The 23,524-nt window shown below is 39.4% G+C and overlaps 1 protein-coding gene across 1 annotated transcript in view; it reads right to left on the bottom strand.

Moving 5' to 3' along the window:
- Positions 1–23,238, bottom strand: part of LOC102179366 (rho guanine nucleotide exchange factor 9) — a 117,097-nt gene extending 93,859 nt beyond the window's left edge. Inside the window, exons 1-2 of the mRNA XM_018043957.1 lie at positions 23,039–23,238; positions 6,951–7,130 (exon numbers count right to left, since the gene is read on the bottom strand). Of these exons, the coding sequence (XP_017899446.1) occupies positions 6,951–7,130; positions 23,039–23,113 (255 nt within the window). The 5' untranslated portion in view covers positions 23,114–23,238. The remainder of the gene's footprint in view (positions 1–6,950; positions 7,131–23,038) is intronic.
- Between the last annotated feature and the right edge of the window lie 286 nt (positions 23,239–23,524).

Below are 23,524 nucleotides of genomic sequence, written 5' to 3'. Positions count from 1 at the left end.
GAAGACAAAAAGAAAGACCATGAGAAAATACTTGAGGAGGTAATAGTTGAAAACTTCCCTAAAATGGGGAAGAAAATAATCATCCGAGTCTAAAAAAACCCAGAGAGTCCCAAACAGGATAAACCCAAGGCAAAACACCCCAAGACACATATTAATCAAATTAACAAAGATCAAACACAAAGAACAAATATTAAAAGCAGCAAGGGAAAAACAACAAATAACATACAAGGGGATTCTCATAAGGATAACAGTTGATCTTTCAATAGAAACTCTTCAGGCCAGGAGGGAATGACAAGACATACTTAAAGTGATGAAAGAAAATAACCTACAGCCCAGATTACTGTACTCAGAAAGGATCTCAGTCAAATATGAAGGAGAAATAAAAAGCTTTACAGACAAGCAAAAGCTGAGAGAATTCAGCACCAACAAACCAGCTCTCCAACAAATGCTAAAGGATACTCTCTAGACAGGAAACACAAATAGGGTGTATAAACCCGAACTGAAAACAATAAAGTAAATGGCAATCTGATAATACTTATCAATAATTACCTTAAACATAAATGGGTTGAATGCCCCAACCAAAAGACAAAGACTGGCTGAATGGATACAAAAACAAGACCCTTATATATGTTGTTTACAAGAGACCCACCTCAAAACAAGGGATACATACAGACTGAAAGTGAAGGGCTGGAAAAAGATATTCCATGCAAATAGAGACCAAAAGAAAGCAGGAATAGCAATACTCATATCAGATAAAATAGACTTTAAAACAAAGGCTGTGAAAAGGGACAAAGAAGGACACAACATAGTGATCAAAGGATCAATTCAAGAAGAAGATATAACAGTTATAAGTATATATGCACCCAACATAGGAGAACTGCAATATGTAAGACAAATGCTAATAAGTATGGAAGGGGAAATTAACAATAACACAATAATAGTGGGAGACTTTAATACCCCACTCACACCTATGGATAGATCAACTAAACAAAAAATTAACAAAGAAACACAAACTTTAAATGATACAATAGACCAGTTAGACCTAATTGATACTACATGACATTTCACCCCAAAACAATGAATTTCACCTTTTTCTCAAGTGCACACGGAACCTTCTCCAGGATACATCACATCCTGGGCCATAAACCTAGCCTAGGTAAATTCAAAAATATTCAAATCATTACAAGCATCTTTTCTGACCATAATGCAGTAAGATTAGATCTCAATTACAGAAGAAAAACTGTTAAAAATTCCAAAATATGGAGGCTGAACAACACGCTGCTGAGTAACCAACAAATCACAGAAGAAATAAAAAAGAAATCAAAATATGCATAGAAATGAATGAAAATGAAAACACAACAACCCAAAACCTGTGGGACACTGTAAAAGCATTGCTAAAAGGAAAGTTCATAGCAATACAGGCATGCCCCAAGAAATAAGAAAAAAGTCAAATAAATACCCTAACGCTACACCTAAAGCAACTAGAAAAGGAAGAAATGGAGAACCCCAGGGTTAGTAGAAGGAAAGAAATGTTAAAAATTAGGGCAGAAATGAATGCAAAAGAAACAAAAGAGACCATAGCAAAAATCAACAAAGCCAGAAGCTGGTTCTTTGAAAAGATAAATAAAATTGACAAACCATTAGCCAGACTCATCAAGAAACAAAGAGAGAAAAATCAAATCAATAAAATTAGAAATGAAAACGGACAGATCACAACAGACAACACAGAAATACAAAGGATCATAAGAGACTACCATCAGCAATTATATGCCTATAAAATGGATAACATGGAAGAAATGGACAAATTCTTAGAAAAGTACAACTTTCCAAAACTGAAACAGGAAGAAATAGAAAATCTTAATAGACCCATCACAAGCACGGAAATTGAAACTGTAATCAGAAATCTTCCAGAAAATCAGAAAGCCCAGGTCCAGACGGCTTCACAGCTGAGTTCTACCAAAAATTTCGAGAAGAGCTAACACCTATCCTACTCAAACTCTTCCAGAAAATTGCAGAGGAAGGTCAACTTCCAAACTCATTCTATGAGGCCACCATCACCCTAATACCAAAACCTGACAAAGATGCCACAAAAAAAGAAAACTACAGGCCAATAGCACTGAGGAACATATATGCAAAAATCCTTAACAAAATTCCAGCAATCAGAATCCAACAACACATTAAAAAGATCATACACTGTGACCAAGTGGGCTTTATCCCAGGGATGCAAGGATTCTTCAATATCTGCAAATCAATCACTGTAATACACCAGATTAACAAATTGAAAAATAAAAGCCATATGATTATCTTAATAGATGCAGAGAAAGACTTTGACAAAATTCAACATCCATCTATGATAAAAACTCTCCAGAAAGCAGGAATAGAAGGAACATGCTGCTGCTGCTGCTGCTGCTGCTGCTAAGTCATTTCAATCGTGTCCGACTCCATGCAACGCCATAGACGGCAGCCCACCAGCCTCCCATGTCGCTGGGATTCTCCAGGAAAGAACACTGGAGTGGGCTGCCATTTCCTTCTCCAATGCATGAAAGTGAAAAGTGAAAGTGAAGTCGCTCAGTTGCAACCCCATGGACTACAGCCCACCAGACTCCTCCATCCGTGAGATTTTCCAGGCAGGAGTACTGGAGTGGGGTGCCATTGCCTTCTCCTAGAAGGAACATAGCTCAACATAATAAAAGCCATATATGACAAACCCACAGCAAACATTATCCTCAATGGTGAAAAATTGAAAGCATTTCCCTTAAAGTCAGGAACAAGACAAGGGTGCCCACTTTCACCGCTAGTATCCAACATAGTTTTGGAAGTTTTGGCCACAGCAATCAGAGCAGAAAAAGAAATAAAAGGAATGCAAATTGGAAAAGAAGGAGTAAAACTCTCACTGTTTGCAGATGACATGATCCTCTACATAGAAAACCCTAAACACTCCACCAGAAAATTACTAGAGCTCATCAATGAATATAGTAAAGTTCCAGGATATAAAATCAACACACAGAAATCCCTTGCATTCCTATACACTAATAATGAGAAAGTAGAAAAAGAAATTAAGGAAAAAATTCCATTCACCATTGCAATGAAAAGAATAAAATACTTAGGAATATATCTACCTAAAAAAACTAAAGACCCATATATAGAAAACTATAAAACACTGATGAAAGAAATCAAAGAGGACACTAATAGATGGAGAAATATACCATGTTCATGGATCGGAAGAATCAATACAGTGAAAATGACTATAGTACCCAAAGCAATCTATAGATTCAATGCAATCCCTATCAAGCTACCAGCGGTATTTTTCACAGAGCTAGAACAAATAATTTCACAAGGTGTATGGAAATACAAAAAACCTCGAATAGCCAAAGCAATCTTGAGAAAGAAGAATGGAAATGAAGGAATCAACCTGCCTGACTTCAGGCTCTACTACAAAGCCACAGTCATCAAGACAGTATGGCACTGGCACAAAGACAGAAATATAGATCCATGGAACAAAATAGAAAGCCCAGAGATAAATCCACACACCTATGGACACCTTATCTTCGACAAAGGAGGCAAGAATATACAATGGAGTAAAGACAATCTCTTTAACAAGTGGTGCTGGGAAAACTGGTCAACCACTAGTAAAAGAATGAAACTAGATCACTTTCTAACACCACACACAAAAATAAACTCAAAATGGATTAAAGATCTAAACGTAAAACCAGAAACTATAAAACTCCTAGAGGAGAACATAGGCAAAACACTCTCCGACATACATCACAGCAGGATCCTCTATGACCCACCTCCCAGAATACTGGAAATAAAAGCAAAAATAAACAAATGGGATCTAATTAAAATTAAAAGCTTCTGCACAACAAAGGAAACTCTAAGCAAGGTGAAAAGACAGCCTTCGGAATGGGAGAAAATAATAGGAAATGAAGCAACTGGCAAACAACTAATCTCAAAAATATACAAGAAACTCCTGCAGCTCAAGTCCAGAAAAATAAACGACCCAATCAAAAAATGGGCCAAAGAACTAAATAGACATTTCTCCAAAGAAGACATACAGATGGCTAACAAACATATGAAAAGATGCACTCATTATCAAAGAAATACAAATCAAAACTACAATGAGGTACCATTTCATGCCAGTCAGAATGACTGCTATCCAAAAGTCTACAAGCAATAAATGCTGGAGAGGGTGTGGAGAAAAGGGAACCCTCTTACAGTGTTGGTGGAAATGCAAACTAGTACAGCCACTATGGAGAACAGTGTGGAGATTCCTTAAAAAACTGGAAATAGAACTGCCTTATGACCCAGCAATCCCACTGCTGGGCATACACACCAAGGAAACCTGAATTGAAAGACACATGTATACCCCAATGTTCATTGCAGCACTGTTTATAATAGCCAGGACATGGAAGCAACCTAGATGTCCATCGGCAGATGAATGGATAAGAGAGCTATGGTACATATGCACAATGGAGTATTACTCAGCCAGTAAAAAGAATATATTTGAATCAGTTCTAATGAGGTGGATGAAACTGGAGCCGATTATACAGAGTGAAGTAAGCCAGAAAGAAAAACACCAATACAGTATACTAATGCATATATATGGAATTTAGAAAAATGGTAATGATAACCCTGCATGCGAGACACCAAAAGAGACACAGATGTATAGAACATTCTTTTGGACTCTGTGGGAGAGGGAAAGGGTGGAATGATTTGGGAGAATGGCATTGAAACATGTATAATATCATATAAGAACTGAATCACCAGTCTAGGTTCGATGCAGGGTGCAGGATGCTTGGGGCTGGTGCACTGGGATGACCTGGAGGGATGGTGTGGGGTGGGGGGAAGTGGGAGGGGGATTCGGGATTGGGAACACGTGTACACCCATGGTGGATTCATGTTGATATGTGGCAAAACCAGTATAATATTGTAAAGTAAAAAAAAATAATAATAATAAAACAAAAACAGAAAAAGAAGGATAATACACCATGATTAGCTAGCATTTATCCCAGCAATGCAATGCTCATTTAAGATATGAAAATTATTTAATCTAAATCACCATGTTAACAGATTACAGGGTGAAAGCATAAGATCATATCAATAGATGTGGTTCATTTGACAACATCTGGAGACATTTTCAGTTGTCACAACTGGAAGCGTTGCTACTGACCTCCAGGAGATAGAAAATGCTTAATAGATATTCTGTTAAGCACTCCATAAGGCACAGGATAGACTCTAATTGAGAGTCAGTATTCCACATTCTACTTTCCCAACTCAATATATTTATGATATTCACACACATTGCTATAGGGTACACACATCTAGTCCTGTTATTTCTTACTAGATATTAACCCAGAGTAAGTATTCCCCATATGTTTCACATCCATGCCCTGGTGATAAATACATAAGCTGCATCTGACTGCACTCGATGACATAACACTGCCATGTTATCAACAGCCTTGTAAATGTTCCCTTTCTCATGGACCTCTGAGAATTTCTCTGGGATATATTCTCACAAATGAAACCAGTAAGTCGTAAACATGCTTAACTTTGGTAAATACTACCCAGGTGTTTTACGGAATGACTGAATCAGTTTAAAGCTGTTAAAAAAAAGGGGGGGGACTTAACATATCAGGCCTGAGACTGCTATCCTTTAAAAGGCCTACTTGAAAGGTTGGCCCTTGGCTGGCATCTTGGAATTTGGATCTCAAGAGGGTTTTCACCATTCCCTGACAAGAATGGCTCACTGTGCCTAAACCATTTGTATGAACATTGTGGTTTATGCTGAAGACCTGCTTTCCTTCTGTGGGTCTGGAATTTGGGTACACACTAGGCAAAGAATGCCTACATGACCAGCCTCCCATAGACATCTTGGGCACTGAGTCCTTAATAATTTTCCCTGGTAGACAACATTTCACATGTGCTGTCATAACTCATTGTAAAGGGAATTAATTACACCCTGTGTAACTCAACTGGGAGAGGACTCTGAAAATTTATACCTGGTTTCCTTCAGACTTCGTCCCATATACCTTTTCCTTTTGGTGATTTCGCTTTGTATCCTTTAGTTATATTAAATCATAACCATGAGTATGACTATATGCTGAGTCCTGGGATTTCCAGAAAAATCACTGAACAAAGGGGTTGCCTTAAGTATATAGCCTCAACATAAATTCCCACAGTCAAAGTAGGAAAATTTGTAAGAAGACTTACTTTCACCTGCATACTTCCATGTGTCATTTGAATTTTATACCACATGAATGTGTTATCTTTTAAAAAATAAATACTTTATAAAAAGGGAGAGAAAAGTTGTCAAAACTAGGTTACCTATGAATAAGATCCAAAAGGATATTACAGAACCATAGAAGTATACAGTGAAACCTTCTTAAATCCCTGTGAAGAAGCCAAAAGAAGGTAAGGAACTTATCCAGTTACCGAGACAGTCATTATATTTATGGCTTGCATCCTCACTTCCCTGTTTCTAGTGCTCCTTTCTCTTAAGTCATGTGGCCCCTTTTCCTACACAAGTCACTTCCCCTACCATAGTGTTCTCCCCTAAATGCCTTGCAGGGGTCTACTTTCATGGTGATCATAGTCTTTCCTATATCTCAGACTCCTGGAATATGTGAATATGTTCAGAGTCCCTCCCAAAATGTTGGGTCCCATGGAAACTGAGCCCAATGGGAACAGAAAACAGAAGCTGAAAAATCCTACTGGTAACTATCTGGAAGAGGAGAAAAAGAGAGGAGAATAGTAAAGAAAGAGAGTCCTTGGTCAAGTCATCATTTCTTTCCAAGTTCTCATACTGTAGCAAGGGGGTAAACATCAAGGTCAGAGAGGAATCCATCCACTACTGTGGGACAAAGCAGCTGAGCAGAACCAGATAGCTTAGAGACTCCTTGCATGGATTCCAAATGTCTCTCAAAACCCTCCCCAAAGGGGAAGATGCTTACGTGCTCCAGGAAGCAGGGTCCTATCTCGCTGAGATGGGGGTCATCATTGTTGTACTGTTTCTCCAGGTCTCTTACAAAGCCCATCTGAAACCTGTAGATGTCTTCAATGTTCCCAAAGATCACCTTCAGTTGCTCATCACTGAACATGTCCCTTCTCTTCCGGCATTGCTTCAGGTAGCCCTGCAGACAAAGTAAAAGTCCAGGATGAGGATGCCCTTCATTCCTTGAGGATTTTACCACTTCTTAAGCATTTGGGAGCCTTATTTCAGTTCCATGATATAAAGAAGAAATAACCATTTCTATTTTTCATACAAGAAAATTGGGTTTAAAGAAGGAAGTCACTCGATCAGTGAATAATTAGGAAAGCTGGATCTTAAGGAAAAGTCTCCAGAGCACAAAGATTCCAGAGCATAGAGCTTTGCCCACCATTCTCTATGACAAGGACCCCCAAAAGTGATAGGATTCTTTCTCAGAATCTGGTTAAGCACAAGTAATTTCACTCACTTTAGTAGCTATTGGGTTAGCTGAATTGATTCACAACTCTAGTGTTCTATTTCTTGTAGGACCAGTCCAAAAGCTCTGGTAGGAAAACTTCCCAAAGAGGAAGAGACAAAACCAAACCATTCTTAAAGTGAATATTGTAGTCATCTGGTCAGTAGCTGGTCAGGAGAGATTGTTTGGATGAGCTTAGTGAGCAAGCCCACAGGTGCCCAGGCATGGTGTTTTCAACAGGGTAAGTGTTTAGGACACATTTGTGAATAAATGGATGAATTAATACAGCTAGCCACTGATGAAAAAGGAATCAATGAAAGAAATTCTTAGTCTGATAAGAGAACTGAGATAACACAACCAGACTCAGAACACATTGTAAGTCAGGGCAAAGGAAACAAACAAACAAACAGAGTTTTCCATTCTGAACATCCCAGTGTACATTTTTAACTAATAGTAATGGTCTTCATTAGAAATCATTAGCATGTAAAAATTCTGGTGAGAATGAATTATGCCCACTTGCTTTTATCTAAATGCTAAATGTGATTTTTATAACATCTGTTGAGCCCCTAATGAGGAGCAATATGGTGAATGACTTATCACTTCTGGCCCTGTCTAACTCCATTTTGTCTCTTCTAACACAGTTTGCAATGACAAACTGTGAAGAAGACATCTAGGCTATTCCAGGAAGATTCTCATTCCTGGTTTCAATGCCCTTTACCAACTCCTACCAAAAACTCACTTCTCTTTTATCTTCTTACCCTCCAATTCAGCCATTAATGAGTAAGTGTCTTTTAACCATCTGCAAATTAATAGTTTGTGCCTGTGTTGACATTTATTTAATTAATGGCTTATGCCCTCCCTGACTACTATGCTCAAGATGTCCTACATTCATTTATATCCAATTCTTGACCAAGAGGAAGACAATCTTTACTCCCAGAATATCTTTTTAGCTTTACTCTCTTTACTAAAGTGGATTCCCAAATTCTGCTTCCCTCAAAAACTTTCTTTCACTAATAAGAAGAGAGGTAATAAATTCCTGAAGGTTCCTCTCTGCCTAATAGGTAACTCCTAGTTTCCTTATCTCTATTTTCCTCCCTTCTCTCCCCACTCTCTCTTTTTCACTCTTAACACCTTTGGAAGTGTGTTAGCTACAGTAGAGCAAGAAAATCAGTGAGCATATCATCTGGCAGGAACTTTTCCAACTTGACATTAGGCAAGGGGCAGAGACCGACTCACCTCTGCTCCCACTTTTTCACCCTAAAGTAGGCTTGTGAGTATAACTGGAAAAAATGGTAACAATGTTACATCAGCATGTCACTTCTGGGTTAGTAGTAAGTAGGAAAAACCGCTAGACCATTCAGGGATGACCTTAATCAAATAACTTATGATTATACAGCGGAAGTGAGAAATAGATTCAAGGGCCTAGATCTGATAGATAGAGTGTCTGATGAACTATGGAATGAGATTCATGACATTGTACAGGAGAGACAGGGATCAAGACCAGCCCCATGGAAAAGAAATGCAAAAAAGCAAAATGGCTGTCTGGGGAGGCCTTACAAATAGCTGTGAAAAGAAGAGAAGTGAAAAGCAAGGGAGAAAAGGAAAGATATAAGCATCTGAACGCAGAATTCCAAAGAATAGCAAGAAGAGATAAGAAAGCCTTCTTCAATGATCAATGCAAAGAAATAGAGGAAAACAACAGAATGGGAAAGACTAGAGATCTCTTCAAGAAAATTAGAGATACCAAGGGAACATTTCATGCAAAGATGGGCTCAATAAAGGACAGAATGGTATGGACCTAATAGAAGCAGAAGATATTAAAAAGATGTGGCAAGAATACACAGAAGAACTGTACAAAAAAGATCTTCACAACCTGGATAATCACGATGGTGTGATCACTCATTTAGAGCCAGACATCCTGGAATGTGAAGTCAAGTGGGCCTTAGAAAGCATCACTATGAACAAAGCTAGTGGAGGTGATGGCATTCCAGTTGAGCTATTTCAAATCCTGAAAGATGATGCTGTCAAAGTGCTGCACTCAAGATTCCAGCAAATTTGGAAAACTCAGCAGTGACCACAGGATTGGAAAAGGTCAGTTTTCAATCCAATCCTAAAGAAAGGCAATGCCAAAGAATGCTCAAACTACTGCACAGTTGCACTCATCTCACACGCTAGTAAAGTAATGCTCAAAATTCTCCAAGCCAGGCTTTAGCAATACGTGAACCATGAACTTCCTGATGTTCAAGCTGGTTTTAGAAAAGGCAGAGGAACCAGAGATCAAATTGCCAACATCCGGTGGATCATGGAAAAAGCAAGAGAGTTCCAGAAAAACATATATTTGTGTTTTATTGACTATGCCAAAGGCTTTGACTGTGTGGATCACAATAAACTGTGGAAAATTCTTCAAGAGATGGGAATACCAGACCACCTGACCTGCCTCTTGAGAAATCTGTATGCAGGTCAGGAAGCAACAGTTAGAAATGGACATGGAACAACTGTTGGTTCCAAATAGGAAAAGGAGTGCATCAAGGCTGTATATTGTCACCCTGCTTATTTAACTTACATGCAGAGTACATCATGAGAAATGCTGGACTTGAAGAAACACAAGCTGGAATCAAGATTGCTGGGAGAAATATCAATAATCTCAGATATGCAGATGACACCACCCTTATGGCAGAAAGTGAAGAGGAACTAAAAAGCCTCTTGATGAAAGTGAAAATGGAGAGCAAAAAAGTTGGCTTAAAGCTCAACATTCAGAAAACGAAGATCATGGCATCCGGTCCCATCAATTCATGGGAAATAGATGGGGAAACAGTGGAAACAGTGTCAGACTTTATCTTTTTGGGCTCCAAAATCACTGCAGATGTTGACTGCAGCCATGAAATTAAAAGACGCTTACTCCTTGGAAGAAAAGTTATGACCAACCTAGACAGTGTATTCAAAAGCGGAGACATTACTTTGCCGACTAAGGTCCGTCTAGTCAAGGCTATGGTTTTTCCAGTAGTCATGTATGCATGTGAGAGTTGGACTGTGAAGAAGGTTGAGTGCCGAAGAATTGATGCTTTTGAACTGTGGTGTTGGAGAAGACTCTTGAGAGTCCCTTGGACTGCAAGGAGATCTAACCAGTCCATTCTGAAGGAGATCAGCCCTGGGATTTCTTTGGAAGGACTGATGCTAAGGCTGAAACTCCAGTACTTTGGCTACCTCATGCGACGAGTTGACTCACTGGAAAAGACTCTGATGCTGGGAGGGTTTGGGGGCAGGAGGAGAAGGGGACGACAGAGGATGAGATGGCTGGATGGCATCATTGACTTGATGGATGTGAATCTGAGTGAACTCCGGGAGTTGGTGATGGACAGGGAGGCCTGGTGTGCTGTGATTCATGGGGTCACAAAGAGTCGGACACAACTGAGTGACTGAACTGAACTGAACTGAACTCGTGAGTGACAAGGAAACAAGAAGTCAGCCTGGACAGCTCATTCATCCCCTGATAAACCAGCTCATGAAATACTTAATAGTTTTGTTTACTGCTCCCATTTGAAACATCTCAGGGAACTGACAAATTACCATCAAATTCTTAAAAGTGCAGCAAGAATGTTTTATCTTAACATGAGTATGGAATATAACAGAAATGGGGAGAAAAAGGAAAAAGTGGGGTTTGAAAAAGAAAGAGACAGAGGTCTCAGAATGGCTTCCTAATTCCCCCAATATGCTATCCATTACCTTTGTGAACGATACCATTTTCTTTATATTACATTATATAGGAAGGTAATGTGCTGTAACAAGGGAATATAAATTTATATATTAGAAGAAATGCAACTACCCATAGGATGGTAGGGCCCTAGAGTGTATTATTAACTGTTTTTCTTTAAAGCTAATTCTAGATTATAAATAAATATATTATGGTGCAGTTGGCTTAATGGAATATCACACAGCCATTAAAGTCAGAAAGGCTATCTTGTAACATGGAGATGTGTTTATGGTATAATGTTAAGAAGTAGAATACAAAATGGTGTCACTGTGCCTTTATGATTTAAAGTAAGAAAAAAGTATTTGCCAGAGAATATAAAGAAAATACAGCCTTGAGAAGATTGCCTTGAACACAATATTATCAAGGAAAGGAGGAGAATCTAATGTCTTCTTAAATTTTCCATCCCTAGTGTTTAAGACACACGACTTGCTGAAGGGATTACAAATAATAGATAGAAACTGCTCTTATTGGGCTTCCCAGGTGACTCTAGAGGTAAAGAATCTGTCTATCAATGCAGGAGACATAAGAGACATAGGTTCGATCCCTGAGTTGAGAAGATCCCCTGGAGGAGGGCATGGCAACCCACTCCAGTATTCTTGCCTGGAGAATCCCATGGACAGAGGAGCTTGATGGGCTATGGTCCACAGGGTCACAAAGAGTTGGACATGACTGAAGCGACTTAGCACACACATGTCCTTACAAAGGAAATGTTAAAAAGGGACATAAGGATATGGGAGTAGCCAGAGAACCCTTAAATGTCATACCTAGCCCCTATTTCACCCAACTGCCTAGACTTCTTAGGGGAGAAAGGCCAGGAGAGTTGACTAGTTCTCTGAGTCCTGATTTTATTTTTCACTCCCTTCTTTGGCGGACTTAGTGACTTTATCTAATTTTCCACAAAAACAATGAACAGCACTTTGATTAGGGGTCAGTCAATATGTGTTTCTTCTCATCCACTTATTTTTAAGGACGTATAATTTTAAGATGAGTTGGTAGTGGAATATGACTTTCAAAAAAAAAAACCTAATGCCATTTTAAGTTAGGGATAAAGGAGAAACAGACTGAGAACGTGGAATGAGAGAAGTAATAGAAAGGCAATCACACTACCGCAGGGGAGCATCATTCAATTCTGAGCCCTGTTTTCAGAGAAAAATGAAGAAAAGGATACAAAGCCAGAAGGAAATAGACAGGGCAGAGAGGGGCCTGAAAAGCAACACCATGAAGAATGGTGCAATACCAGGGTTGTTTGTCCTGGAGAAGAGAAGTTGCAGAGGACCTCTGAAGGCTTGTCACAGGGCAAATGGAGCAGAAGGGGTTTATGGATCTTACTGTCAAGCATGCTTTGAACACCTTTTAGCTCCATCTGAATGGTAAGAGAGAATAAGGTGATATGGCAGTAGGTGTGAACTAACTGAACAAAAGTAGTTTCTTAGAGCCTCACCTCTCCTAGGAGTAAAGTGAGCATGAATGTGAAGGCAGTACTGTGGGAGTTATCAAATCAATCACAATCAGCATGAATTAGGCCTGCTATATTGCCATGGTAATAGGCAAAGAAGGTTGACTATTAATTTTACTGTTTCTAAACCCTCAGGGTTGATCTGAAAGTCTAAATCTAATATAATGAGCTAGAATAAGTGCCTTATATGAGATACAAATCAAAATCATGACCTGCAGAGAAGATTCCAAAGACTTGTGGGAAATAAGATTGATCAAAGAACCTCTGGATCAACTATGGTTTTAAAAAACCTTTAGGGAAAGACCTGTGCAAACCTGGACCTTGGTGACTCTATCTATAAAATGTATATATCAGAAAAGATTTACAGGGCCTCATTCAGCTCTGACTCTACAGATATCATATACTGTTTTGACTGGAAGCCTGACAAGAGACTTAATATATATCTTGAAAACAATTTCAATATAATTAGGGAATGATAACCATGTTTGCCCTGTTCACAGCCCATATCTCTAGAGATTTTCTTCTTTCACTTTTTTGTCCATGAAGTATTTTTTTCAGATTAAATGAAACCATTAAAACATAAGAGGATGACAGGAAGAAGATTTGCAACTTGGAAAACTGCCAAGGGATTAATATCTGGAATATACCAGGAACTCCTATAAATCAGCAAATAAAAAAAGAGAGAGAGAGAGAGAAACTCCAGGAAAATGGGCAAAGGATAGGAACAGGGCCTCGAGTGTCCAGGTGGTATGGATAGGTAGAGCCTAGAGCAGCCAGAAAACCCTGGGCTGGTCACTGAAGTCCAACGAGCTGCTTCATCCTTTTAGTTTAGTATGCTATACAAATATTATTGCTTATTACAATGTGTTATTTTCTACATATACACCAAGATATAAAGACAATTGGGAATAAATCAGGATACGCAATTAACAGAAAGAAAAAGTCAGTAAGTTTGAAAACTCCAGGCTTAAACATATCGAATGTAAATGTCTTGAAGCTATAGTATGAGAAACTCTATCAGGTCTAGGAAGAATTCCTTGATGGTGTATGAGACACTAATACAAATGACCAAGGAAAACTAGTCCAGCTTTTCTGGAGGCATTTGAGGACAGAATTTATTTCACAGGTATCAGATGACTGAGATTGTCTTACTCAGAGAGTATTTAACTTTGTTTGACCTGTGTTTCAGTTTCCCTGATCATGAGTAAATACCATAAACCATTGGTCAAGATGGCATAGAACTAAGCCAATTCTCTTTTATATCACTGGATTTAGAAAGAAGAATGTCATCTTTTCAGAGAACTCATTAAAAAATATACTTTCTTTTACTGGCCTCAGTGAATAACTTTGATAAAAATAACTCTATTTCCTACTTCCACATCTGTAAAATGAGCGTAGTGTAACTTAAATGGTGAGGCACTTTCTGCTTCCAGGAGTAATTAATAAATGAATAAATAAATACAAAAAATGAATTTTTTCTGATACTGACTTTTTTCCATACCGAATACAATATTTATAGATCTCCCTTAACCTACAGAAAGAGTAGATACCATGCTAACACATTTGTGCATGAGTAAGACATGCCTCCACTGGTATCAGTGAGAAAATGGTGGAAAAGGCAGAAGTAACATGGATTACTAGCACAGTGTTCCTTGGTGAGAGCATACCTAGATTTCACAGAATCAGAGAAAGTAATATCCAGACAGCACTTAAAGAGCAACTCTTCCAATCTGCTAATTTTAGAATTAGGAAACAAGGTCCAGGATGGAAAAGATTCACCTGAGGTTCCTCAGTCAGTTAGTGACTAAGGTGGGATGTGAACTTAGGAATCCCAATTCTGGTTTTGGTATTCTTTCTTATTCTTTCTTATTCTTTCTTATATTGTTCCTCATAGCTTTTGATTTAGAGGTGACGACCCTGAGCTAAAATATTGTTTTCTGACTTACACACAGAGCTATACATAGGTTTCTCTACCCTTCTTTTGTTCTAGCTAAATGTTCCTTTGACATCTGTGGTTGCAGGATGGGACAAAGAGAAATTTCCCTTTTAAACCATTAGCTTCAGCATCAAGAATAATTAAGAGATATGGAACTCACAAATCACCAACAAAAACTTTGTTAGGTTAGTTGGACTGGGAAATTTCTCAAAGCAGGGAATGACACTCCATCTTTCAGAAAGATAAATTCTTTCATTGCTGTCCTGAGCCCATGCCCAAGAAATTTGGGAAAAGAAGCCAAGATATTTGAGAGTTGAGAATAAAATCCACCTAAGACTCCACATATTCCTACTGGGCCAGTATCTCAGAACTCTAGGAAAGTAATTTCGTCTCTTAGAGATTCAGTCTGCTGATCTCAAAAAATAGTTATGACAATAATATCGTATTTCCTGTGTGAAAATGAAATGTCAAGATGTGAATGTACTTTGCCAAAGCAGTACATACACATGTGCACTTGTAATTAAATCTGACTTTCAAAAATACTTATTGAGCATCTACCATCAGCCAACCACTGTGCCAGATGCTGAGTATGTATCAGTAAATACATGAAGAAAACTGTCCCTCATTGGAATTTACTTTATAGTAGGGGAGAATGAGAAATACATGGAGAAATAACTTTATTTTCTTGGGCTCCAAAATCACTGCAGATGCTGACTGCAGCCATGAAATTACAAGACACTTGCTCCTTCGAAGAAAAGCTGTGACAAACCTAGAGAGCATATTAAAAAGCAGACATTACTTTGCCGACAAAGTTCCATCTAGTCAAAGCTATGGTTTTTCCAGTAGTCATGTATGATGTGGGAGTTGGACCATAAAGAAAGCTGAGTGCCAAAGAATTGATGCCTTTGAACTGTGGTGTTGGAGAAGACTCTTGAGAGTCCCTTGGACTTCAAGGAGATCCAACCAGTCAATCATAAAGGAAATCAGTCCTGAATACTCATTGGAAGGACTGATGCTGAAGCTGAAGTTCCAATACTATGGCCACCTGATGTGAAGAACTGACTCATTGGAAAAGACCTTGATACTGGGAAACATTGAAGGCAGGAGAAGAATGGGATGACAGAGGATGAGACAGTTGGATGGTATCACCAACTCAATGGACGAGTTTGAGCAAGCTCCAGGAGTTGTGATGGACAGGGAAGCCTGGAGTGCTGCAGTCTATGGGGTTGCAAAGAGTCGGACATGACTGAGTGACTGAACTGAACTGAACTGAGGTAGGACTACTTTAGGCAGAAGGGAAAGTCAGTGGAAAGGCTATGAGTGGGGAGCATATCAGGCCTTTTTAAGGAACAACAGTAGGCCATTGTGGCTAAAGAAGTGAGAGTACATGGGAAAGGAGCAAGAGATGAAGTCACAGAAGTAAGGAAATGCTGATCACACAGGTTTGTAAGTAAAAATAAGAACTCTGTCTTTGTCTTCTACTCAGGAGGGAAAGGTGTGCCACTGGAAATTTTGGAGTAGAGGAGTGATATAAACTGACTTAGATATTGATATTATCCTTTGGCTGCTTGGTAAAGAACTGAATGTACTAACTTGTATTAGATATTATAAGAAAGCTATCTTAAAAATTTGTATTGGGGTATACTTGATTTACAATGTTGTGCTATTTTCAGGTGTACAGCAAGGTGACTATTATACATAAACATATACTGACTCTTTTTTTGTATTCTTTTCCTACGTAGGCCGAACATTTCCCTGGTGGCTCAGATGGTAAAGCATCTGCCTACGATGCAGGAGACCTGGGTTCAATCCCTGGGTAGGGAAGATCCCCTGGAGAAGGAAATGGCAACACACTGCAGCATTCTTGCCTCGAAAATCCCACAGACAATGGAGCCTAGCAGGATACAGTCCACGGGGTCGCAAAGAGTCAGACACGACTGAGCGACTTCACTTCACTTTTACTTTCACCTATATAGGCCATTACAGAATATTGAGTAGAGTTCCCTATGCTATACAGTAGGTCCTTATTAGTTATCTATTTTATATATAGTAGTGTGCAGAGGTCAATCTCAGTCTTCCAATTTATCCCTCCCCTCCTTACCCCTCAATAACCATAAGTTTCTTTTCTATGTCTGTAACCATCTGTTCTATAGATATGTTCATTTATGGTCTTTTTTAGAATTCCACATATAAGCAATATCATATATTTGTCATTCTCTTTAACTTACATCACTCAGTATGACAATCTCTAGATCCATTCATGTTGGTACAAATAGCATTATATTGTTATTTTTATGGCTTATTAATATTCCATTGTATATATGTACCACAAAATTATTAATCCATTCCTCTTGATGATGGATATTTAGGTGGCTTCCATATCCAGGCTATTGTAAATAGTTTAAGATAATTATCATTTTATAGCAGTGCTCCACACACTTTAATATGTATTGTAAGTCAAATGTTAACATAGTTAAAATGCAGATTTGAACTCAGGTTTGGAATAGAGTTAAAGATTCTGAATTTCTTAAAAACTCAAGGTGATTCATATGCTGTTGGTCAAGGGCAGGACAATTTGAGGGTAGGAGATATGTCCAAGTCCTGGCAAAGAGCAAAGCTCCACTAAATTTTTGCTGAATGAATAATATATCAGTGGTTTGATGCCAATGTTACCTAACTCATTCAAGAGGGTAATTAAAAAAAAATAACCATTTATAAGAAGACAGGAGGAAGAGAAAAAGATAATAGAGAGACATGGATGGATAGGTAAACAGAAGAAAAGGGAAAGAAGGAAAGAAAAATCACATTTCCCCAAATACTTACAATATTAGATTTACTTAATTTCCTCAATGAACTTAAGAGTTTGGTAAAATGAAGCCAGCTTTTTCACTCTCCTCTTTCACTTTCATCAAGAGGCTCTTTAGATCCTCTTCACTTTCTGCCATAAGGGTAGTGTCATCTGCATATCTGAGGTTACTGATATATCCCTTGGCAATCTGGATTTCAGCTTGTACTTCTTCCAGCCTAGCAGTTCGCATGATGTACTCTGCATATAAGTTAAATAAGCAGGGTGACTAGATACAGCCTTGATGTACTTTTTTCCTATTTGGAACCAGTCAATTGTTCCATGTCCTGTTCTAACTGTTGCTTCTTGACCTGCATACAGATTTCTCAGGAGGCAGGTAAGGTGGTTTGGTATTTTCATTTCTTTAAGAATTTTCCACAGATTGTTGTGATCCACACAGTCAAAGGCTTTGGTGTAGTCAATAAAACAGAAGTAGATATTTTTCTGGAACTCTCTTGCTTTTTTGATGATCCAACAGATATTGGCAAGTTGATCTCTGGTTCCTCTGCCTTTCCTAACCCAGCTTGAACATCTGAAAGTTCTCGTTTCACCTATTGTTGAAGCATAGCTTGGGGAATTTTGAGCATTACTTTGCTAGCATGTGAGATGAGTGTAATTGTACGGTAGTTTGAACATTCTTTGGCATTTCCTTTCTTTGGGATTGGAATGAAAACTGATCTCTTCCAGTCCTGTGGCCACTGCTGAGTTTTCCAAATTTGTTGGCATATTAAATGCAGCACTTTAACGGTATCATCTTTCAGAATTTGAAATAGCTCAGCTGGAATTCCATCACCTCCACTAGCTTTGTTTGTAGTGATGCTTGCTAAGGCCCACTTGACTTCACACTCCAGGATGTCTGGCTCTAGGTGAGTAATCACACCATTGTGGTTATCTGGTTAATTAAATCTTTTTTCTATAGTTCCTCTGTCTATTCTTGCCACCTCTTCTTAGTATCTTCTGCTTCTGTTAGGTCCATATCGTTTCTGTCCTTTATTGTGCCCATCTTTGCATGAAATGTTCCCTTGGTGTCTCTTTCTTGAAGAGAACTCTAGTCTTTCCATTCTAGTCTTTTCTTCTGTTTCTTTGCATTGATCACTTAAGAAGGCTTTCTTATCTCTCCTTGCTATTCTTTGGAACTCTGCATTCAGATGGATATATCTTTCCTTTTCTCCCTTGCATTTTGCTTCTATTCTTTTCTCAGCCATTTGTAGGCCCCCTCAGACAACAATTTTGACTTTGTGCATTTCTTTGTTTTAGGGATGGTTTTGAGCACTGCCTTCTGTATGATGTCATGAACTTCCATCCATAGTTCTTCAGGCACTCTGTCTGTCAGATCTAATCCCTTGAATCTACTCATTATTTCTACTGTATAATCACAAGGGATTTGATTTAGGTCATACCTAGTGGTTTTCCCTACTTTCTCCATGTAAATCTGAATTTTGCAATGAGGAGTTCATGATCTGAGCTACAGTCACCTCCTGGTCTTTTTGCTGACTGTATAGAGTTTCTCCAACCTCAGCTAAAAAGAATGTAATCAATCTGATTTCAGTAATGACCGTTTGGTGCTGCCTATATGTAGAGTGTTCTCTTGTGTTGTTGGAAGAGGGTGTTTGCTATGATCAGTGTGTTCTCTTGGCAAAACTCTGTTAGCCTTTGCCCTGTTTCATTTTGTTCTCCAAGGCCTGTTACTCTGGGTATCTCTTGATTTCCTACTTTTGCATTCCAGTCCCTTATGATGAAAAGGACACCCTTTTTTGTGGTGTTAGTTCTAGAAGGTCTTGTAGGTCATCACAGAACCATTCAACTTCAATTTCTTCAGCATTAGTAGTTGGGCATAGACTTGGATTACTGTGATATTGAATGGTCTGCCTTGGAAGGGGACAGAGTTCATTCTGTCTTTTTTCAGATCACATCCAAGTACTGCATTTTGGACTCTTTTGTTGACTTTGAGGGCTACTCCATTTCTTCTCAGGGATTCTTGCCCAGGATAGTAGATATAATGGTCATCTAAATTAAATTTTCCCATTCCTGTCCATTTTTGTTCACTGATTCCTAAAATGTCTATGTTCACTCTTGCTGTCTCCTGTTTGACCACTTCCAATTTACCTTGATTCATGGACCTAACATTCCTGGTTCCTACGCATTTTTGTTCTTTACAGCATCAGACTTTACTTCCATTACCAGTCACATGCACAACTGTGCATTGTTTCAACTATGGTTCCATCTCTTCATTCTTTCTAGAGCTATTTCTCCACTCTTCTCCAGTAGCATATTGGGCATCTATCGACCTGGGGAGTTTATCTTTCAGGATCATACTTTTTTGCCTTTTCATACTATTCATGGGTTGTCAAGACAAGAATACTGATGTGGTTTGTCATTCCCTTCTCCAGGGGAACATGTTTTATCAGAAATATCCATCATGACCCATCCACCTTGGGTGGCCCTACACAGCATGGCTCATATTTTCACTGAATTAGACAAGGCTGTGATCCATGTGATCAGTTTGTTTAGTTTTCTGTGATTGTCATTTTCATCCTGTCTGACCTCTGACAGATAGGACTAAGAGGTTGTGGAAGCTCTTTGATGTGAGAGACTGGCTCTGGGGAATCTGGGTTTTGTCTGATGGGTGGGGTTGTGCTCAGTAAATCTTTAATCCAATTTTTCTTTACGCATGGGGGGCACATTCCCTGAAGCAAACCTATGTTAGGTGTAATGGCAACCTCCTTCAAAAGGGCTTATGCCAGTATTGTATTCAGTGTCCCTGACCCTGTGTCAGGCCACTGTTGATCCATGCCTCCACCATATCATGATGTCATATGATAGCTGTCCTTCTCTGTCTGACTTCATTCTGTATGACAGTAAATAGATCCATCCATGTTGCTGAAAATGACATTATTTCATTCTCTTTCATGCCTGCTGAAGCCCCAGTACTTTGGCCACTTGATGTGAAGAACTGAGTCATTGGAAAAGACCCTGATGCTGGGCAATATTGAAGGCAGGAAGAGAAGGGGGCAACAGAGGATGAGATGGTTGGATGGCATCACTGACTCGATGAATACGAGTTTGAGCAAGCTCCAGGAGTTGGTGATTGACAAGAAACCCTGGCGTCCATGGGGTTGCAAATAGTTGGGCACAACTGAGTGACTGAACTGAACTGAAAATGAAACCCACTGGAGAAATCATAAAATCAAAGGAGTTAAGGACACCTTCAAGGCCACAGGTTAATTAGTGACTAAGTTAAGACGTGAAAGCCAGCACTCCATGTCTACAGAGCCCTTGTTCTTTCTATCCTACCTTACTGCTTTGAGGAAGTGGAAGAAGATAAACTTCAACCTTCCTGGATGGGGTGAGAAAATGAGTTTAGGTGAAGAAAGTTAAGTTCCAAAGTCCTTGGCCTTAATATTTTCACATGCAGTTGTTGGTATTAGTTACACGTGGATATTTAAATTAAAATGAAATAAAATTTACAATTTCATTTCTCAGTCATGCTAGCCACATCTCAAATGCTCAGCAGCAGCAAATGGTTGACTAGGGGCTACTGTAATAGAGACTACAGATATACATCATGTTCGTCACTGCAAAAAGTTATACTAGGCAGCACTATAGAAACAATAACTTTACATTCCCACCAACAATGCAAGAGGGTTCTCTTTTCTCTATATTCTCTCCAGCATTTATTGTTTGTAGGTTTTTTCATGATGTCCATTCTACCAGTGTAAGGTAATACATCACTGTGGTTTTGATTTGCATCTCTAATAATTAGTAATATTGAGCATCTTTTCATGTGCTTCTTGGCTACCTGCATATCTTCTTTGGAGAAATGCCTATTTAGGTCTTCTACCCATTTTTTGATTGTGTTGGTTTTTTGTTATTGAGCTGCATGAGCTGTTTGAATACTTTGGAGGTTACTCCCTTGACAGTTGCTTTATTTGCAAATATTTTCTCCCACACTGAGGGTTGTCTTTTCATCTTGTTTATGGTTTTCTTTGTTGTGCAAAAGATTTTACAGTCACTAAGAGGAACAGTATGGAGGTTTCTTAAAAAACTAAAAACAGAACTACAATGCTGTGCTGTGATTAGTCACCCAGTCATGTCTGACTCTTTGTGACCCCATAGACTGTAGCCTGCCAGGCTCCTCTGTCCATGGGGATACTCCAGGCAAGAATACTAGAATGGGTTGCCATGCCCTCCTCCAGGGGATCTTCCCAACCCAGGGATCAAACCCAGGTCTTCCACATTGCAAGAGGTTTATTTACCATCTGAGCCTCCAAGGAAGCCCAAGAATACTGGAGTGGGTAGCCTATCCCTTCTCCAGGAGAACTACACAACCCAGGAATCAAACCAGGGTCTCCTGCATTGCAGGCAGATTCTTTACCAGCTGAGCTACCAGGGAAGCCCCAGAATCACCATATGACCCAGCAATTCCATACTTGGATAACCACAGTTCAGAAAGACATTCACCCCATTCTTCATTGCAGCACTGTTTACAATAGCCAGGACATGGAAGCAACTTAAATGTCCAAAGACAGATGAATGGAAAAGAAGATGTGGTGTATATACACAATGGACTATTAGTCAGTCAAAAAGAAATGAAGTTGGATCTCTTGTAGAGACATGGATGAACCTAGAGTCTGTCATACAGAGTGAAGTAAGTCAGAAAGAATAAAACAAATATGGTATATCAATGCATATATGTGGAATCTAGAAAAATGGTACAGATGAACCTCTTCTCAGGGCAGGAATAGAGACACAGATGTAGAGAAAGGACATGTGGACATGCAGCGGGGCAGGGAGAGGGGTGGGATAAAATGGAAGATTGGGATTGGCATACATATTAGACTGGCCAGAGTACATTCAGGTTTTCCCCCTATACCTTACAGAAAAACTCAAATGAACTTTTTGCCCAACATAATACACTATCATGTGTAAAAGAGATAGCTAGTGAGAAACTGCTGTACATTACGGGGAGCTCAGCTCAGTGCTCTGAGGTGATCTAGATGGGAAGGATGGGGGGAGGTTGGGAGAGCGTTCCAAGAGGGAAGAGATATACGTATACATGTGGATATATGTATACATGTGGCTGGTTCCCTTTGTTATACAGCAGAAACTAACATTACACTGTGAGGCAACTACAGCCCAATTTAAAAAACAAGAAATAAGAACTCTGACATGTTTAACAAGCTCGCACAGGGACTTTGGTGTACTTCAAGTTTGTAAACTACTGGCATACAGGGATGTGTGTGTGCTATAATGAAGTCAGGCCCTTACATGGGGTGGCAACAACTGGATCAGAAGCCAAGAGGATAGAGATAGAGATTCCAGCAAGCGGACAGAAGAAGGGAGGGAGAGAGAGAAAGAGAGGGAATATGAATATGCATATGAAAGTTAGACAAACAGATAGACAGCAAAAAGGGGAGAAATAAACAGAGGAAAAGTAATCCCAAGGGAGCAGTTTCATCCACTGAACAGAGTCTAGATCAGTCCAGCTACTTTTTCTAACACCGTGGGACTGTCACAGGTATAGCCCAGGAAGGTTGTCATTTCTTCATGGAAGTGTCCTCTATCTTATCCTTAGGGCCCTCACATGGACCATCAGAGTTGGGCCTACCTCACAAATGTCCTTTAGGTGCTTGATGTAATGACGCTCGGTGCTCATGATCTCATTGATGACGTTGGCCCGCATTTGGTCCCGGTTTTGGAGTGGCCGGCCCAGACAGAGGCAGTCTGAGTTGGGGTCCAGGTGCCCATTCTGAACGTCACTGGGCCCTTCCTCTACCCCATCCTCCTGGTTCACCCATAGCTGTAGAGGCAGGCAGAAGAAGAAGAATCGGTTAGCTTCCTTCTTTGAGAAGTTTTCAGCCAAGTAGAAAAAGGATAAACTAAAATCTTCAGGTATTCATAGAGCCAGAACCTTCAACCAGAGCCCTCTTAAACGGAATGCCAGGACCGACTCTAGGGTGACTTGCTGGACTTATCTATCAGTCTATTCATCTCTACGCCTATAGTGACCTATCCATAAAATGGAGGATGGAGAAGAATAGGATTAAACCATCTCTAAGAGACTTCTTGGCTAGGAAGGTTTCAGAGGAGAAAA

The sequence above is a fragment of the Capra hircus genome, assembly GCF_001704415.2.
Source record: "Capra hircus breed San Clemente chromosome X unlocalized genomic scaffold, ASM170441v1, whole genome shotgun sequence".
Classification (NCBI taxonomy): domain Eukaryota; kingdom Metazoa; phylum Chordata; class Mammalia; order Artiodactyla; family Bovidae; genus Capra; species Capra hircus.
Note: the sequence above shows the minus strand (reverse complement) of the source record. Positions and strands in the feature narration are given on the sequence as shown.